Source organism: Corvus brachyrhynchos, unplaced genomic scaffold, assembly GCF_000691975.1.
Source record: "Corvus brachyrhynchos isolate BGI_N302 unplaced genomic scaffold, ASM69197v1 scaffold11, whole genome shotgun sequence".
Classification (NCBI taxonomy): domain Eukaryota; kingdom Metazoa; phylum Chordata; class Aves; order Passeriformes; family Corvidae; genus Corvus; species Corvus brachyrhynchos.
The window spans coordinates 2,461,932-2,476,129 of record NW_008236965.1 but is presented as its reverse complement, the minus strand read 5'-3'; the positions used below and the strand labels follow the sequence as shown (position 1 = coordinate 2,476,129).

The 14,198-nt window shown below is 38.5% G+C and overlaps 1 protein-coding gene across 2 annotated transcripts in view; it reads left to right on the top strand.

The window, feature by feature from the left end:
• The first annotated feature begins 898 nt into the window (after positions 1-898).
• Positions 899-14,198, top strand: part of ZFX (zinc finger protein, X-linked) — a 20,668-nt gene continuing 7,368 nt past the window's right edge. Inside the window, exons 1-2 of one of the 2 annotated variants that reach the window (XM_017728415.1) lie at positions 899-5,125; positions 5,571-6,137. In XM_017728415.1, coding sequence (XP_017583904.1) covers positions 5,065-5,125; positions 5,571-6,137 — 628 coding nt within the window. In that variant the 5' untranslated portion in view covers positions 899-5,064. The remainder of the gene's footprint in view (positions 5,126-5,570; positions 6,138-14,198) is intronic. The other variant, XM_008629230.2, reaches the window with a different exon arrangement.

Here is a 14,198-nt window from a genome sequence, read left to right as displayed (position 1 = left end):
TGCGCCTGGGATCGGTCATTTCCCTAATTTACGTTTCGTTAAGAATTAGTTTATTTCCTTTAGAATTACTGTCGTCTGGTGCACAACATCCCAGTGAAATCTGGAGAAAACCCGTTTCTTTAACCGGTTTCTGCAAATACCCCACTACTGAACTACAACAAAGAGGGGAATGACTTGAGGGGGGTTTTTTACGGAATTGCAATGAAAACAGCAGCACTGATTCTCGTGCCAAAGCTGAGGGAGATGCATCAAGAAATTAGCAGCTGAATGATCGCATAGTTACATTAGTAACATCGTTTTTATTTTTCTATTTCTCCACCTAGTAATAACGAGGGTTATTTTCAAGGCAGGAGTTAAATCCTATAGGAGTATTTTTTTTTTTTTTTGCTTTTCGTGTGTGTGTGTGACCGAGAGCACTGTGCTTGTGTGTGCCTTGAGTCCCCCCCAAGTGGGTCACGTCAGGAGAGTTGTGACACTGCAGCAGTGGCGTGGACTGAGCCCAGAGCTGCCTCAGGAGCACCGCGAAGCCTCGGTGGCTCGGGGCTCTGACCCAATTGGGACATGCCAGGCGTGCCGCAATTTTTAATGGGATGCAGCAAGGCACGACGGGAATATGGTTGTGGCTGTACACTAAGTCATCCCAGCGTGGGTAGGGGCCAGCACTTGCACGTGGGGAACTTTGCTGTTTTATACCTTGATTTGTCAGAGTTTTGCTGCCTAGATATTTGGTTTAAGGCCTTATCGCAAATTAGGAGTAGGCAAAAGACTATGTTATGTATTTCTTTTTCACAATGATGACTTTTCTGAAGTTTCCCCTTTTTCTCCTTTTCCTTCCCCCCCCCCCCGCTTTTTTTTTTTAACATTTTTTGGTGAGAGCAGAGAAACGGAGAGTTTCTGTGGAATATTAAAGCTGTTTTAAGGAACTCTATTTTTAAAGTTGCTCCTTCTTTAAAACATGACAGCTTGTCTATTTCTTTTTATTTTATCTTGATTACCTTGCTAGGTCTATTGAGTCAAGGATCTGTAATGTTGCAGGACTAGTGCACTGTCTGCATTGCTTCTCTTGACTGATTGTTGTCACGATCATTTTTATTTTGGAATATTATTGCTAATATAGTAATACCATTTCTTCTATGAATATGTAATTTTCCATCTGTCCTTCGACTTGGAAATGTTACCTTGACTCACATCAAGCCAAAACCAGCCAAGTCTCTGAGTAAATAGGTAAAAATCAGTTTGTAAAAACTAACTGTATGGATGGAATTAAGTGTATTGCAGAGTTGTATTAGTTCTCAATCCATGTTAAGCTGGCATGTACCCAAGCCAAGTAAAAGGTGGAGATGCTTAGTTCTTTTCAGAGATATAAAATCTGATTCTGCGTGCCTCAGGTTTTTTTGTCACAGTGGTAGAAGAGTGTTACTGGATTTCCTGAGATTTGAACAAAGAGCCACATAGTTGAGAAGAAGTAAGTGTAGGGACATGGCTGGGCACATGCTTTTCTTTGAGAGGTTGGGTTCCCAAGCTGGAAGTGAAAAATTCATTCTGTTGGCTTCAGTGCCAGAACCGGGTCCTGAGGTAAGTGTCAGCTATAATGTTTTGGAAGGACTGAGAGGAGTTTCTGTCCTTTCTGAAATCTTGCAGGAAAATGAACTGCTGGAATTGCTTCTCAGCCTTTATGGTACGAGCTTGGGGTGCTTGCCAAGGAATTGAAGATGTTCACTGTGGTGCTTGCAAGAAGCAGCTCTGGTATTTCTCATGTCACGGAGCTGCTGTTGGTGCGCAGCCTTGTGGTGTTCCTTCCTTTGTGTGGCCTCATCTTGTGCCCCTGTGCTCGCCCTCTGCTCAGAGGAGTGAGCAGGAAGGAGCAGTGTTTTCTCATCTCCTGGTTAGAATGCTCAAACCTTGACGTGATTTCCGGAATCTTTTTGTATTTTTTTTTACTTCAACCATAGACAAATTACTTCATGACTTTTTGGACTGCAGATTCTGATTTGGGCACTTTTATTATTTTAGGTAGTTCAGGTAATTCCTGTTTTAAATGCCTGCATCCTCTTCTGGTCCTCTCCTTGCAGCAAATTTCTATGGATGTGGGGCCTGTGCCCTTATAGAGCATGTTTAAACTCTTTATGGTCCTGCACAGGGGTAAGAATTGAGGTACATTGATGTGTTGGCTGGGTCTGGATGCAAAAGCACATTATGAGAAACGTTATTTAGTAAGAGATTCACTGAGTGAAAGCACCAAAGTTTCTTTCTACTCTGGAACAAGCACCAAAGCAAATATTGGTTGCCTTTTTAAGACTCATACTTGAAAGCCCATGTGCCCAGGAAGTGTCTTTGGTTTGTGTGGAGCCTCAGCCTTTGTTTCAAGCACGTTTTGTCAGTGTAGATGAGACCTGGCCCAGTACCGAAGAGGCCAGAGTTACACAGTGTGCAGGTGGAGGGTGTGCTGGGCTGTTACTGCTGTGAAACTGGACCGCCTGAGCACCATGGGGACATTTTGGATTTAGCATCTGTTGCCTGGAATCCAGGCAGCAGCAAGAATAACAGAGAAGAGATGGTGTCAGTGGGCACTTCCAGGAAGATGGAAAGTAGTGATGGAGACCTGCATCTAATGGGTGAAGAGGATGGGGAGAAGGACAGTGAAGGAGTGCATCCCTCACAGAGACAGTGAGGAATTTAGGGAGAAGATAGGCTAGAGAAAGTACAGGCATGAATCATAAGAAGTAGGAATTTGTGGTGGTGATGGTCAGGTGGGTGGTGAAAGCAGGAAGCAGAGAAAACGAATGCCAGTTCTTCCAGTAGCTACTGGTGAACTGACGCTTCAGGCTGGTCAGGTCGCAGCAGATCAGAGGCTGATGTGTATGATAATACAGCTCTGAAAAGCACAGGCATGAAGGGCATCTGAACTCTTCAGAGAGTTCCATCTTCTTATATGTGTATTGTCTGAGGAGAGAGGCAGTTTTATTTCTGCCAACCCTTAGTCCCCCTTTGCCTCCTACCAAAAAAAAAAATCTCCTAATTGCTGATACAATCTTTGCTACAAACTGATGAATAGCAGAGGTTTGTGTGAATGATGGGAGTGTACTGTAGTTAGAAGCTGGAGGGATGAAATGAGCAGATGAGGTAATGAACATGATATTGGTGCAGGCACACAAAAAGTTGGAAAAGAAGCAACAGAAGAGAAGAAACTAAACAGTGAAGGCAACACAAAATATGACAAGATGAACAGGAAGGACATTGGTAGTAGACTGGCTGGGTGTATACTGAATAGATGGAAGGAAAGCAGGGTATGAATAATTCTTGCTTGAATTACTGTATGGGATTTTGTTACTCTGCTCTTGTTTCTGTGGCATGGCAGAAGTTGATTGCCATCAGTCAAGCTATTTCTCGCATCTGAGGCTGAGAAACAGAGCCTTTTCTTCTGCTCTTGGTTGCAAACAAGCATTGGGTGAAGAGCTGTTCCTCTTAATAGTGGGCACTTCTGATGGAAGTGCTTGACAGTCAGAGTAATTGGAAGGCGATTTATGTCCAGTTGGATACCACAATGACTTGTTAGCACAGCTGTCTTTAAAATACAGAGGCCTTTCAGCTGAGCCTCACACAGATGCAGAACACCTCAGAAAATTATTAGTGTGCCACTGTTTTTTTTCCAATTCAATGTCTGGCTATACTTCTCCCTCAACTTCGGTAAGGGACGAGGTCCGAGTGACTGCACTGGAGTCTGGACAATGCCCCAAGGGAGAGTTCCAGAGGTGAAGAGTTGAGAAAATTTGAGCTAAAAAGTGGAGCAAGTTTAGAAAATACTTGTCCTAGATTATGGGTTTAGATTTGTGTTTTGGACTAGTTAATTTTTTCTTTTGTATAGCAGTTTCCCTGATAATGAATGTAAATGTTAGTTAATGTAATTTGGAAAGGTTATGATTCTTATGGAAACCTTGGGTAGAATCTTGATATTTTGTTTGTCTTTTGTGAAAGTCTCACAGAAATGGGGAGCTTTCTGCCTGTCACTGTGAGAAATGTTTGGAGGAAGAAAAATAACATCTTCCACTTTTACAGAAACACAAGCAGAAACGTGAAGGAACGTTGTTGCCTCTTGCTCGTTCTGCACTTAGGAAAGTAGTTGGACTTAAACTTGTACTACTCCCTTGCACTTATGTTAGACTGCATTTTACCTAACTAGGTTTGCCTGATCCTAACTGTAATGCACATATGTAAGCAGCAGAATTTAGATTGCAGTTTCACTTTTTTGCAAGTATTTTAACTTTGTGGTCTTGTTTGGTTCTTTCATTAAGAAGATTAAAATCCTAAGTCATTATGCATTGAAGAGATGTTGTTGATAATTCTGTTCAAAAATTTTGGTAGAACATGACATTTGGTAGTTTTCGAGAACTGACTTGTGATACTTACAGTACTTTGTCTTGGGGCAAGAATTTTGAAAATATTCACAGATCTAGGTTTGAAAACATATGATGTTATGCTCTGAAAGCAGTTTACATTGATGAATTCAGTTGCTGAAGTGACATAATAGTGAAGTCTTCATGACTGCCCAAGTATGAACATCAGGACATCAGAACTGGTGTGCATTTCAGATAGTGAGCTTTCTATGTTTAATTTGCCATATTGAGCCTTAATGGTTTGACAGTTCTGTATTCTTCCCCGTCCAATAGGGACTTGAGTATGAACTTGTCTAGGCTTTGTCTTAATTTCTTTTTTTTTTAAGATGATAAGGAAATTGTATTTTCACATTCCTTTATGAGCTGCTTCTGTGTTTGTGAAGCCATATGGTGTTGAGAAACGGACCCAGAATGTTGGCCCTCACACTCTTGTTCAGACACTGGGTGTTTGGTCATCCAGAGTAGTATTGCTGGAATCCCAGACTGAGGGACCCTGACTGAAATCTGGTTCGTCTTAAAGTCCATGAGGTGCTGTGTGTTAACTTCCATGCACCAAAAATTTCAGATTTTCAGTGCATAGGCAGAGGCAACCTTCTTCATCTAAATACAAGTGAAATAACCTTTCTTCTTTACCTTCTACAGACACTGTGACTGATGAGAGTTAAAGGCCATGGATGAAGATGGGCTTGAATTGCAGCCACATGAGCCAAATGCATTTTTTGATCCAACAGGTCTGTAAGGAGATAATATGTAGATGAGAGTGTTCACATTAGATGCAACTGACTGTTGTTTATTCTGCCTTTGCTTAGAAGTGCTGTGCTGCATCAATGCTTTTGTATAGAGTAGTTGCTTTTGAGTTTGGGTTGTTTTTATTACTCATAGCAATATGAATGAGCTACTGTTCTTTCAGTCAAGTAATAGTTGTTTGGGTATTGGGGGAGAGTCTAAAAATTGCAAATCTTTTCCAGGAGAGAAAATCTTGTTCATCTTAATTATGTTAGCATCTACTGAGGGCTTGCTTTATCTACCTATCTTAATAGCTCATATGCTGTTATGCCTGTTTTACTAAATTGTAGCGTAGTGTAAAAGTTGAAGTGAAACAAATAATTTCAATTATTAACCACCTCATGTGAGACAGTTTTACCATTGAAGTGCTATTTCAATTGTGTTTTTCAGGAGCTGATGCAGCACATATGGATGGAGATCAGATTGTTGTGGAAGTACAGGAAACAGTATTTGTTTCAGATGTAGTCGACTCAGATATAACTGTGCATAATTTTGTTCCTGATGATCCAGACTCTGTAGTAATCCAGGATGTCATTGAGGATGTTGTTATTGAGGATGTTCAGTGCCCAGATATCATGGAGGAGCCAGACGTGTCTGAAACAGTCATTATTCCTGAACAAGTGCTGGACACAGACGTAGCTGAAGAGGTTTCTTTGGCTCATTGCACTGTCCCAGATGATGTTTTAGCTTCTGACATAACAGCAGAGACAATGTCTATACCAGAACATGTACTGACAACTGAGTCAATGCATGTGCCCGAAGTTGGACACGTAGAACATGTAGTTCATGATAATGTTGAAGAAGCAGATATTGTCAATGATACTCTGGGAACAGATGTTGTTTCTGAGGAAGTCTTGGTGGCAGACTGTGCATCAGAGGCAGTGATCGATGCCAATGGAATCCCTGTGGAACATCAAGATGAGAAGGGCAACTGTGATGATTACCTTATGATTTCCTGTAAGTGTGTGGGTAAAGCCATCAAAGTTCTTATGATATGGGCTTGAAATATCTGAGGGAGGGCTTAAGACAATACCCGGAGCAGAGTTTCTGTGTTTATTATTGAAATGCAGATCTCACAAATGAACTCACATGGAGGGATTTTTAGGAACATACACCAGCTAAAAGTTCTGGTGAAGCTAATGGAGAGAAACACTGGCAAATGCACATCTGATCATAAATTATTTCTGTAGCAATTTACAGCATATGAACAAAAGAGTAAGAATTCCAGTAAACCAAATGCCATATACTTAATAAGAACTGAAAGAAAATTAATGTGACAATGTTTAAAAATGCTTATATGTCCAGGTTACTAAGGTGACTACCAAGACATTAAGGAAACAAAAATATTTCATGGAAAAGAAAGAGTAAAAAACCGTGGTTTCTGAAAATCCAGTCCTTGTCTTGTTTTTTTGCTAAACCCCTGCCTCTTGCACCCCAGTTATTGTTGGATACAGACAACAATATGGTTTTCTTTGCTGTTAGGATGTGTTTTCTTCTCTTGATTAAGCAAAGGACAGAGAGATGCAGCTAACAAAAAGAGTAGCTATTGCTGCTCATAACTGGGAAGTGAATATCTTAATCTCCCTTAGGAACAGTGGCACAATGCATTTGAATTGTATTTCAAAAGACTTAAATAGAGGGTGGAGAAAAATAGAGCATATCATCAATCCTTTTTCTACTGAGGATATCCATTTGTGTGTGAACTAGAGCTTACTCTAAGTATGTTACTTATTATAGTGATTACTCAGTGCAGCACCTAGGAACATCACAGTGTCACTGCTGAACATTTATTTATTGTAGAAATAGAAAAGCCTTGTTAGGCTGGTTTGTTTAATTGCCATTTCAGGCACTTCAGTTTTGTGTGGTGTTAAACAATTCCATCAATGAGGTGTACTTCGTGCTCTGCTTCAATTACCTTTTTTCTTTTTTGGTTTTTTCCTTTTTTTTCTCCCTTTTTTCCCTTCTTTACTTTTGGACACATTTTTGAAATGTATAATAACTTGTTTTAATTTTATGTTCTGTACTTACGAATTTTAATGTTGCTTCTCCTTACCTAGGATCACTGCATTTCTTAATTTATCATCTCTTGAGTTCCTTGAGTAACCTTGTTGCAGCCATGTTTTGAGTTTATATGAGGTACAGTTAATTCTCTATTATCTGGGAAAACAATGAAGTGGGATAATGCAAAATATGGATAACACAAAATATTGTAAATTAAACTGCAGGATTGTACTGAGGTGAAATAGGTCAGGGGATCTGTTCTGAGATTGTATTGATCCAGACTGATAAATGCACTCTTGTCTAGTGTGGTGCAGATAAAACTTTCTGATTCTGGGCCCAAGTTAAATCAGATGAAAGCAGCTCAGATGCTTCTGCACCTGCTGCATGGTTAGACAACAAACTGGATAATCTGCCTATGGATAGTTGAAGTCTGATGCTGGTGGTGATCCTCACGTCTTCCATATCCCTGACTGTAGCTCTTCAAGGCGCTGTTGCTCCTGTCTGTGCTCACTCCTGTGCAGGTTTTCCTCCTGCAGCAGAGCAGGGCCTCTGGGGCTGCTGCCGTCGAGCACTCTGCAAACCATGCCTGTGTAAATGCACATGAGAGGGATGGGTGGATGTGTGTCCTGTTCATCACTGGCAGTGGCTGAATGAGGACAGAATGTCTTGGTAGAGGCCATTTTGGATGATCCCTACCTAGCTGGGAAGTCTTCTTAGATGTGCCAGTTGTCAACAAGTGGTGACTGGCAGGAAACACAGGAATTTAGTTGTCACTTGTGCTGGGATACTCTCTGTTTTCAGTCATGTATTTCTGCAGTTTCATACTTTATTATTAAAGATTCTTGTAATGTACTTTGTTTAGGTTCAGAACCTTAAATAAGCCAGCATTTAAAATAATCGTTACCCTACAAAATATGCATTCTTTGTGTTTAATGTTCTACAGTTCATTTTAGAGGGAAGTCCCTACTACCACCTACTGTGTTTAAAGCCTGCATAACAAGTTCTTCTGGTTGTGAAGGCAGAGTCTGGTGCTTTTCCATCAAGTAAAGGCTGTCTTGCCAAACAGTTTCTTTGTTGTATGAAAAATATTATTCGAATTAATTTTTTTTTTTTTTTTTTTTTCTTTGCATCAGCAGTGGAGGTGTTCACTGATCTGATGCCTGCCTCAGTTCTTCAGTTGAACTTAGTTTTAAAAGGTGGTCACATCAGCCAATCCTGTTTTGGATTTTTCATCCCAGCTTGTAAATTTGTATTTGCTTCTGGCAAACCTCCCTGAACTGCAGGGGCAGATGTTGGAATGTAATCTTGTCTGCCATTACAGTAGCCAAATGTTGCTGCTTCCCAGATCTGGGAGCTAGACTGTGTTCTTCAGAATGCCTTTGCCTGTCTTATTTTAGATAGGCATTTGAAAAGCAGGGGATGACACTTCATTTTCTTTCTGTCATAGGTTTCTCTGTCTGTTTTCTTCAGTGGAAGCTGTTGTCAAAATCTTTTTGTTTTTTCCAATTTTGTAGCTCTCTTTAAGCATTTCCATTTTTGTTCCTAATGAGCTGAGTATACATAGATTTTCTTAAGATCATTTTCTTAGCTTTTTCCTGAAAATACGTGATTTGAAATGACTAATCTATGTGTACTTTTAAAAAATACTGTGTTTCTGCCTTCTTTCTTGGTTTCAGACTGGTTTGTCTTTTGAAAGAATACAGTTCTGTGGGTTTAATTCTGTGACTGTGCTTAAATGAACTCAGTATTTTAATACTTCTTTTCCCAGTTAGATTTAATTCAGCTTTGGCATTAATATGCCTTTGCTTTCTTCATTTTCAAGATAATGTTTCTTGGCGCAGCTTTATATCACCAGTTACTTTTTGATGTACTTAAGTTTTTTCTTGGATACTTTGTCTTTGCCCTCAAGATTCATTTTTGTTCCATGATAGATTTGGGGCACATGAGCAGAACAGAATCAGATATTCATTCAACTAAGAATGCAAACCTACTAGTTAGTAGCTTGAGAAAGATGCAAGGAGGTTCAAGAAATCTTTTTTTTTTTTTTTCTTTTACATATTCCATAACAAGCCAGTTCATGAGTTGAGTCAGGAAAGTATAAATTGTGCTGTGACTCACACTGGTACTAATTGTTTGGTAGCTTGGAAAATCATTTTTCCATAAGTGAAACAGTAGTGGTGAGATTAACTGGTGTTTGTCAAAATAAAGCAAACATCTTGCATTTACTAACCAAGGAAAGCAGTGCCCTGTGCCTGGCAATAAGATGGAAATTGAGATTTCTTTTTTTTTTCATCTGATTTCATTCCATTTGGCAAAGATAGACACCTTCTCTGGCATTAACTGATTCTATAAGATGAAAAGTTGCATTGTGATATACTCTTATCGCAGTAAAAATTGTGAGGCGCAAAAGTTTGACAAGAGGAGTCTGGAAAAAGTGAAGGGCAGCCTCACAAGGCTTAAACTGCAGCATTAAGAATTTAAATATTGGCAAATATGGCAGCTGTGTTATATCCATCCATCCATCCATCCATCCATCCATCCATCCATCCATCCATCCATCGCCTTGCTTTTCTCTGAGTTAGACATGTCTCTTGTTTGTTTTATCTGAATTAACACATTTCATTACAGGAATCAGAACCCAGGGTAACTCAGAGAGAGAGAAAGGTTTCACCTAGGCCTATGAAAATCAATCTTTTTTTTTGTCCTTGTTGGATGTTTAAGTTGAAAGCAATGGATCTGATGAACAAGCCATGAGGTTCATGCTTTTCCTTTGGGCCACCCGGTAGCCTTTGAGTCAAGAAAGCAAAATGCTTTTAATTGCTGTCTTAGCATAAATATCTCTCTCTTTTCCCCTGGAGGTTGCTAAAGATGCAGGAAATCACATTTTTCTTTCTCAGAGGCAGAACTTGCTGCCATGCCTATGTCTGACCACTGGAGTGGCACCAACAGTTTTGCAGCTCAGGCTGCTCAGGAGGCTGCCATGAGAGGTGATGGAAATAAGAGTTACCTTGAGTGATGTCTCAGAGCTGTGGCAGAGGACAAGAAGGACAGGTGTTAGATCCCAGTTTGGAGCTCAGGAATTGCACCTCTACTAGATTACTACCCTGGAGGGACCTTTAAATGCATAGGATATACTCATGTGTAAAGGATTAAAATGAAAATAGAGCAGATTTCTCTTTTCTCACAGATTAGGAAACCTGGTTTGCCATTCAAGAAGTAACTGTATGGTAAAAATAACTTCTTCAGTGGACTAGGAATTGTCTGCTGTTGAATGAAGTAGATGTTTCTATCACAAATAACTGAACAAAGTCAGGGGAATACAGAATGCTTTTAATCTGTTTTAGAGAGAATAGTTAGTAATGGCCTTTTTCATTAAGAATGCTTAAATAGGGTTGTTTATTTTGTAAGCAGACAAGTATCCCATGATACACATTTTTTAGCAGCTAAGAGAACCATTTGGGAACATAAAGGCTGACATAATAGATGATTCTTGTCTAATTGCTCCATTGACACATTTTTAAGATCTGTTAAACTGGTATAGGGAGACTTTTCCTTAGGCTGTTTGTTTGGTGTGTTTTTTAGCAATGAGCAGTGGGTCCTTGAAAAAGATGGAAGGTATCTTTGTGCTTAAGTGAATTTTATTTTTTTACAATCCTTTTATTTTCATAATTATTCCCATGTAGAGGAGAAATGGTAGGAAAGAATAAATAGTTACAGAATCCATTAAAAATAACGGCAGTTGTATTTGCATTTTTAAATTAGAAGTTAAACACTATAAGGGTACAAAGTCTTTATCTGCCTATCCATCAAATATTTGATACAAAAAGCTAAAAACAACATTTTGGGGAAGATGTATGTATTACAGTTAAACAAAAGATGGGTCTATTTAAGCAAATCAGGATCTTGGCTTAACATTTATGCTTCTGTATGGGGAAACTGACTCCAACAGTGTTTTAAATATAGGGTTATTATCAATGCATAGGAGCTTGTTTCTGTCCCAAAAATGCCGTTGGACATGTTTTAATAGAAGGGTAGAGATACTGGAGATAATTATTCTTTGGATGTTACTAGTTTATTATATGATTTTAAAAATTAAATTTAGTATTTTCTAGGAAACAAATGCTGTCATTGTGATAGAACACATGGAATCTGTTGTTATTGTTGCCTGTATCTTTTATTTCTTTGCTTTATTCTTTATTCCTTATTCCTTTTTTTACCTGTTGGTCTCTTCTTGTAGATTTCCTTGGAAGTGGTAACTAGACAGGTTTTAAATATGCCACTTCTTACATGTTGTGTGACAACTTTTCTCATCTGTTTGTGCTTTTAATAACAATCATAGCATTATTTTTATATGGAAGCAATTATTGAAGTATTGGAGAAGCACATACTTATTTAATTGTTTCTTGCAGCTCATGGTATGCAAAGAGCAGGCTGCTCTAATCAGTGACGTCTGTGAAGAATCTTGGCAAACAAACCATAGACTGCATTCTTGTAATTAATGTAAAATAATACTGTGTCTAGTAATTTTTCTTTTTTTTTTTTTAACTCTGAGATTTAGTCTGTATCCACTTGTTTACTGAATTAAAGCTACCAGCTAGTATAGGGGGGGGAAAAATCCAGACATTTAAAGTTTGTAGTGTCCAGTTCATATCTGATAAAATGGAGGCACAAGGTATGACAGCACTGGAGTAATGCTAGCCTGAACTTTTTTTCTAGCATGTGACTTGTGATTAGTTTAGTAATGCTCAGTGGCTCTACTTAAAAGGAAGTGGTCTCTTAGAAGCTTAACTAATTCTTTTAAGTAACTTTTTTGTTGTTGTTGTTAATGTCAAAGAGGAGCAATATGAGAGAGTATCAGCAATAGATGGTGATTTGTGGGACCCCTCGATGGGCTACAAATTTGAATAAAAAATTAATATCATCAGAGTTCCAACTTCAAACACTGATCAGTCAAGTATTTTGGAATATAATTTTCTCTGGTTGAGAGACTGAGCTACATGGAGAATGCAGAAACATTGGGCAAATGTTAAATAGAAAGCAAATTTCATAAAATGCTGCCAGAGCATCAGTGCATCAGTATAAATAAATGCTTGTGTAGCCATAGGACAAAATACCTTGGAAATGGTACTTTCTGTAATAGATACCCATTCTCTTTCACCTTGTTTGTCTTTTCCTTTGATTTTTATCTTTTTTCCTGTCTTTTTCTTTCCACCCTATTTTTCATCCTGTTACCTGTTTGTTACTATACTGCAAATATTACTGCTTGTCAAGCCCATCAGGGACTTCAGTTTTTAAATTATTACCACCTGTCAAGAGTGAATTTTTTTCTTTTTGAATGAGAAAAGTTGGCCTCATACCGCCTACGCATCAATTTCCTTACAGTTTAAATGGCTCTGTTAAATAAATATTTAAACCGGTTGTTGTATTTTTAAAACAATGTTGGATATAAAGGGAATTCAGGGATAAACAAACTCTAAATTGTGTAACAATTTTTTTATTATGTTTGATAAAATAATACTTTTAATCTTGGAGAACTTATTTCAAAGCATAAATAGAGCATGTTTTTAAGACTTAGAATTCTTCTGTTGTGTGAAAGTTATCAATGGATACTTCCATATATAAATGGAAGTAAAAAGTCTGGTTTGGTTAAAAGAAATGGGTCTGTTTCACATCATGCACATAGGTTTGTTTTCCCTCTGATTGACTCAGCCGTGATTTTCCTTCCTTGTGGGTATGTTCCAGCATCAGTTGATCTTGGTGGCAGACTTCCCTTTCGGCTTCAGAGGTGTAAAGTCAGTCTACACTGATTTGAAAGCCTTCCAAATACACGTGCCTGACACTGGAAACAACCGAGTTAAGGGAGAACAACTACATAAAAGTACTGTAGGAAGAAAAGCAAGTTTTCTTTTTTGTCAGAGTTCCAATGACATTTGGTATATCATGGATATGACAAAGAAGTCACGGAAGTCTGTAACTGAATATAGACACTGTGGAGCTACATTGTTAATGTGATTCAAAAGAACATCTTAAGGTTTTTACTTCTAAATGCTTTGGGGTCTCAGCTACAAGACGTTATGTTGTCCCGTGACACAAAGTAATTTTTAAAACATCCTACTGCTTGAAACAATCTGTACGGTGGCCACTGATCATGAACTTGGCATTTGAGCATTTAATGTTTTTTTCTGCTGTTCTTTTGGTGAGGAGAGAGACAGATGAATTTATGTTAGTGGTTTATAATTTATTGTTGTTCATATTTTTTGTGAGTAATGATGCCTGATTGAGAAATTGTACTTAAATACAGTTGTGTTTGATACATGAGACAGAACATGTGATAGTTTATCTAATTCAAAGGCTAATTTATTGACTTCGTGGCAGGAAAATAACAGTAATAACATTTTTAGCTTTTTTTTAAGTATGTATTAAAATAAATATAAGAATGCTGAGTTTCTGAGTAGTAAAGCTATGATTTATTTATGAGGGTAGTTCAATAAGTGCTAGTAAAGTAAGCATACTTTGTGAAGTCTTTGATATGTGCTAGGCATGGTAGTTGAAAATTCTTCACCATTTATAGGGCAGTTCTTAGACTTTTATTACAAATTCCATGTCTTGTCATGAACTGAAGTCATGCATGACTCTAAGGGAGTGACAGTGAAGTCACAAATTACAAAAGTATTCTGTAATGTTAAGAATTCTTAAATAATCTCAACACTGGAGAAACTTCTGGGGCTTCTGAAAATTGGAAGATTCTCCTAAGGTCTTGAGATGCTGGATTTGATTTTTGTGAATGCATACTTAACTATTTTTTTCTTGAAAATCTCTTCTTGGTAAAGTAAGAAGGGGAGAGGTGCCCATGTACAGTAATGCCTCAAAAATCAAGTGTGTTCCTCATAAAGCTGGTTGTCAGCCATGGGTATGTGGGAGCCTGGGCAAGTTCTGGCAGTTCAGGCTGGAGTGTGGTGCAGGTGCCCTTCTGGAGGTGGGAGAGCAAAGTCTAGGAGTACACAGGGCTGCAGCAGG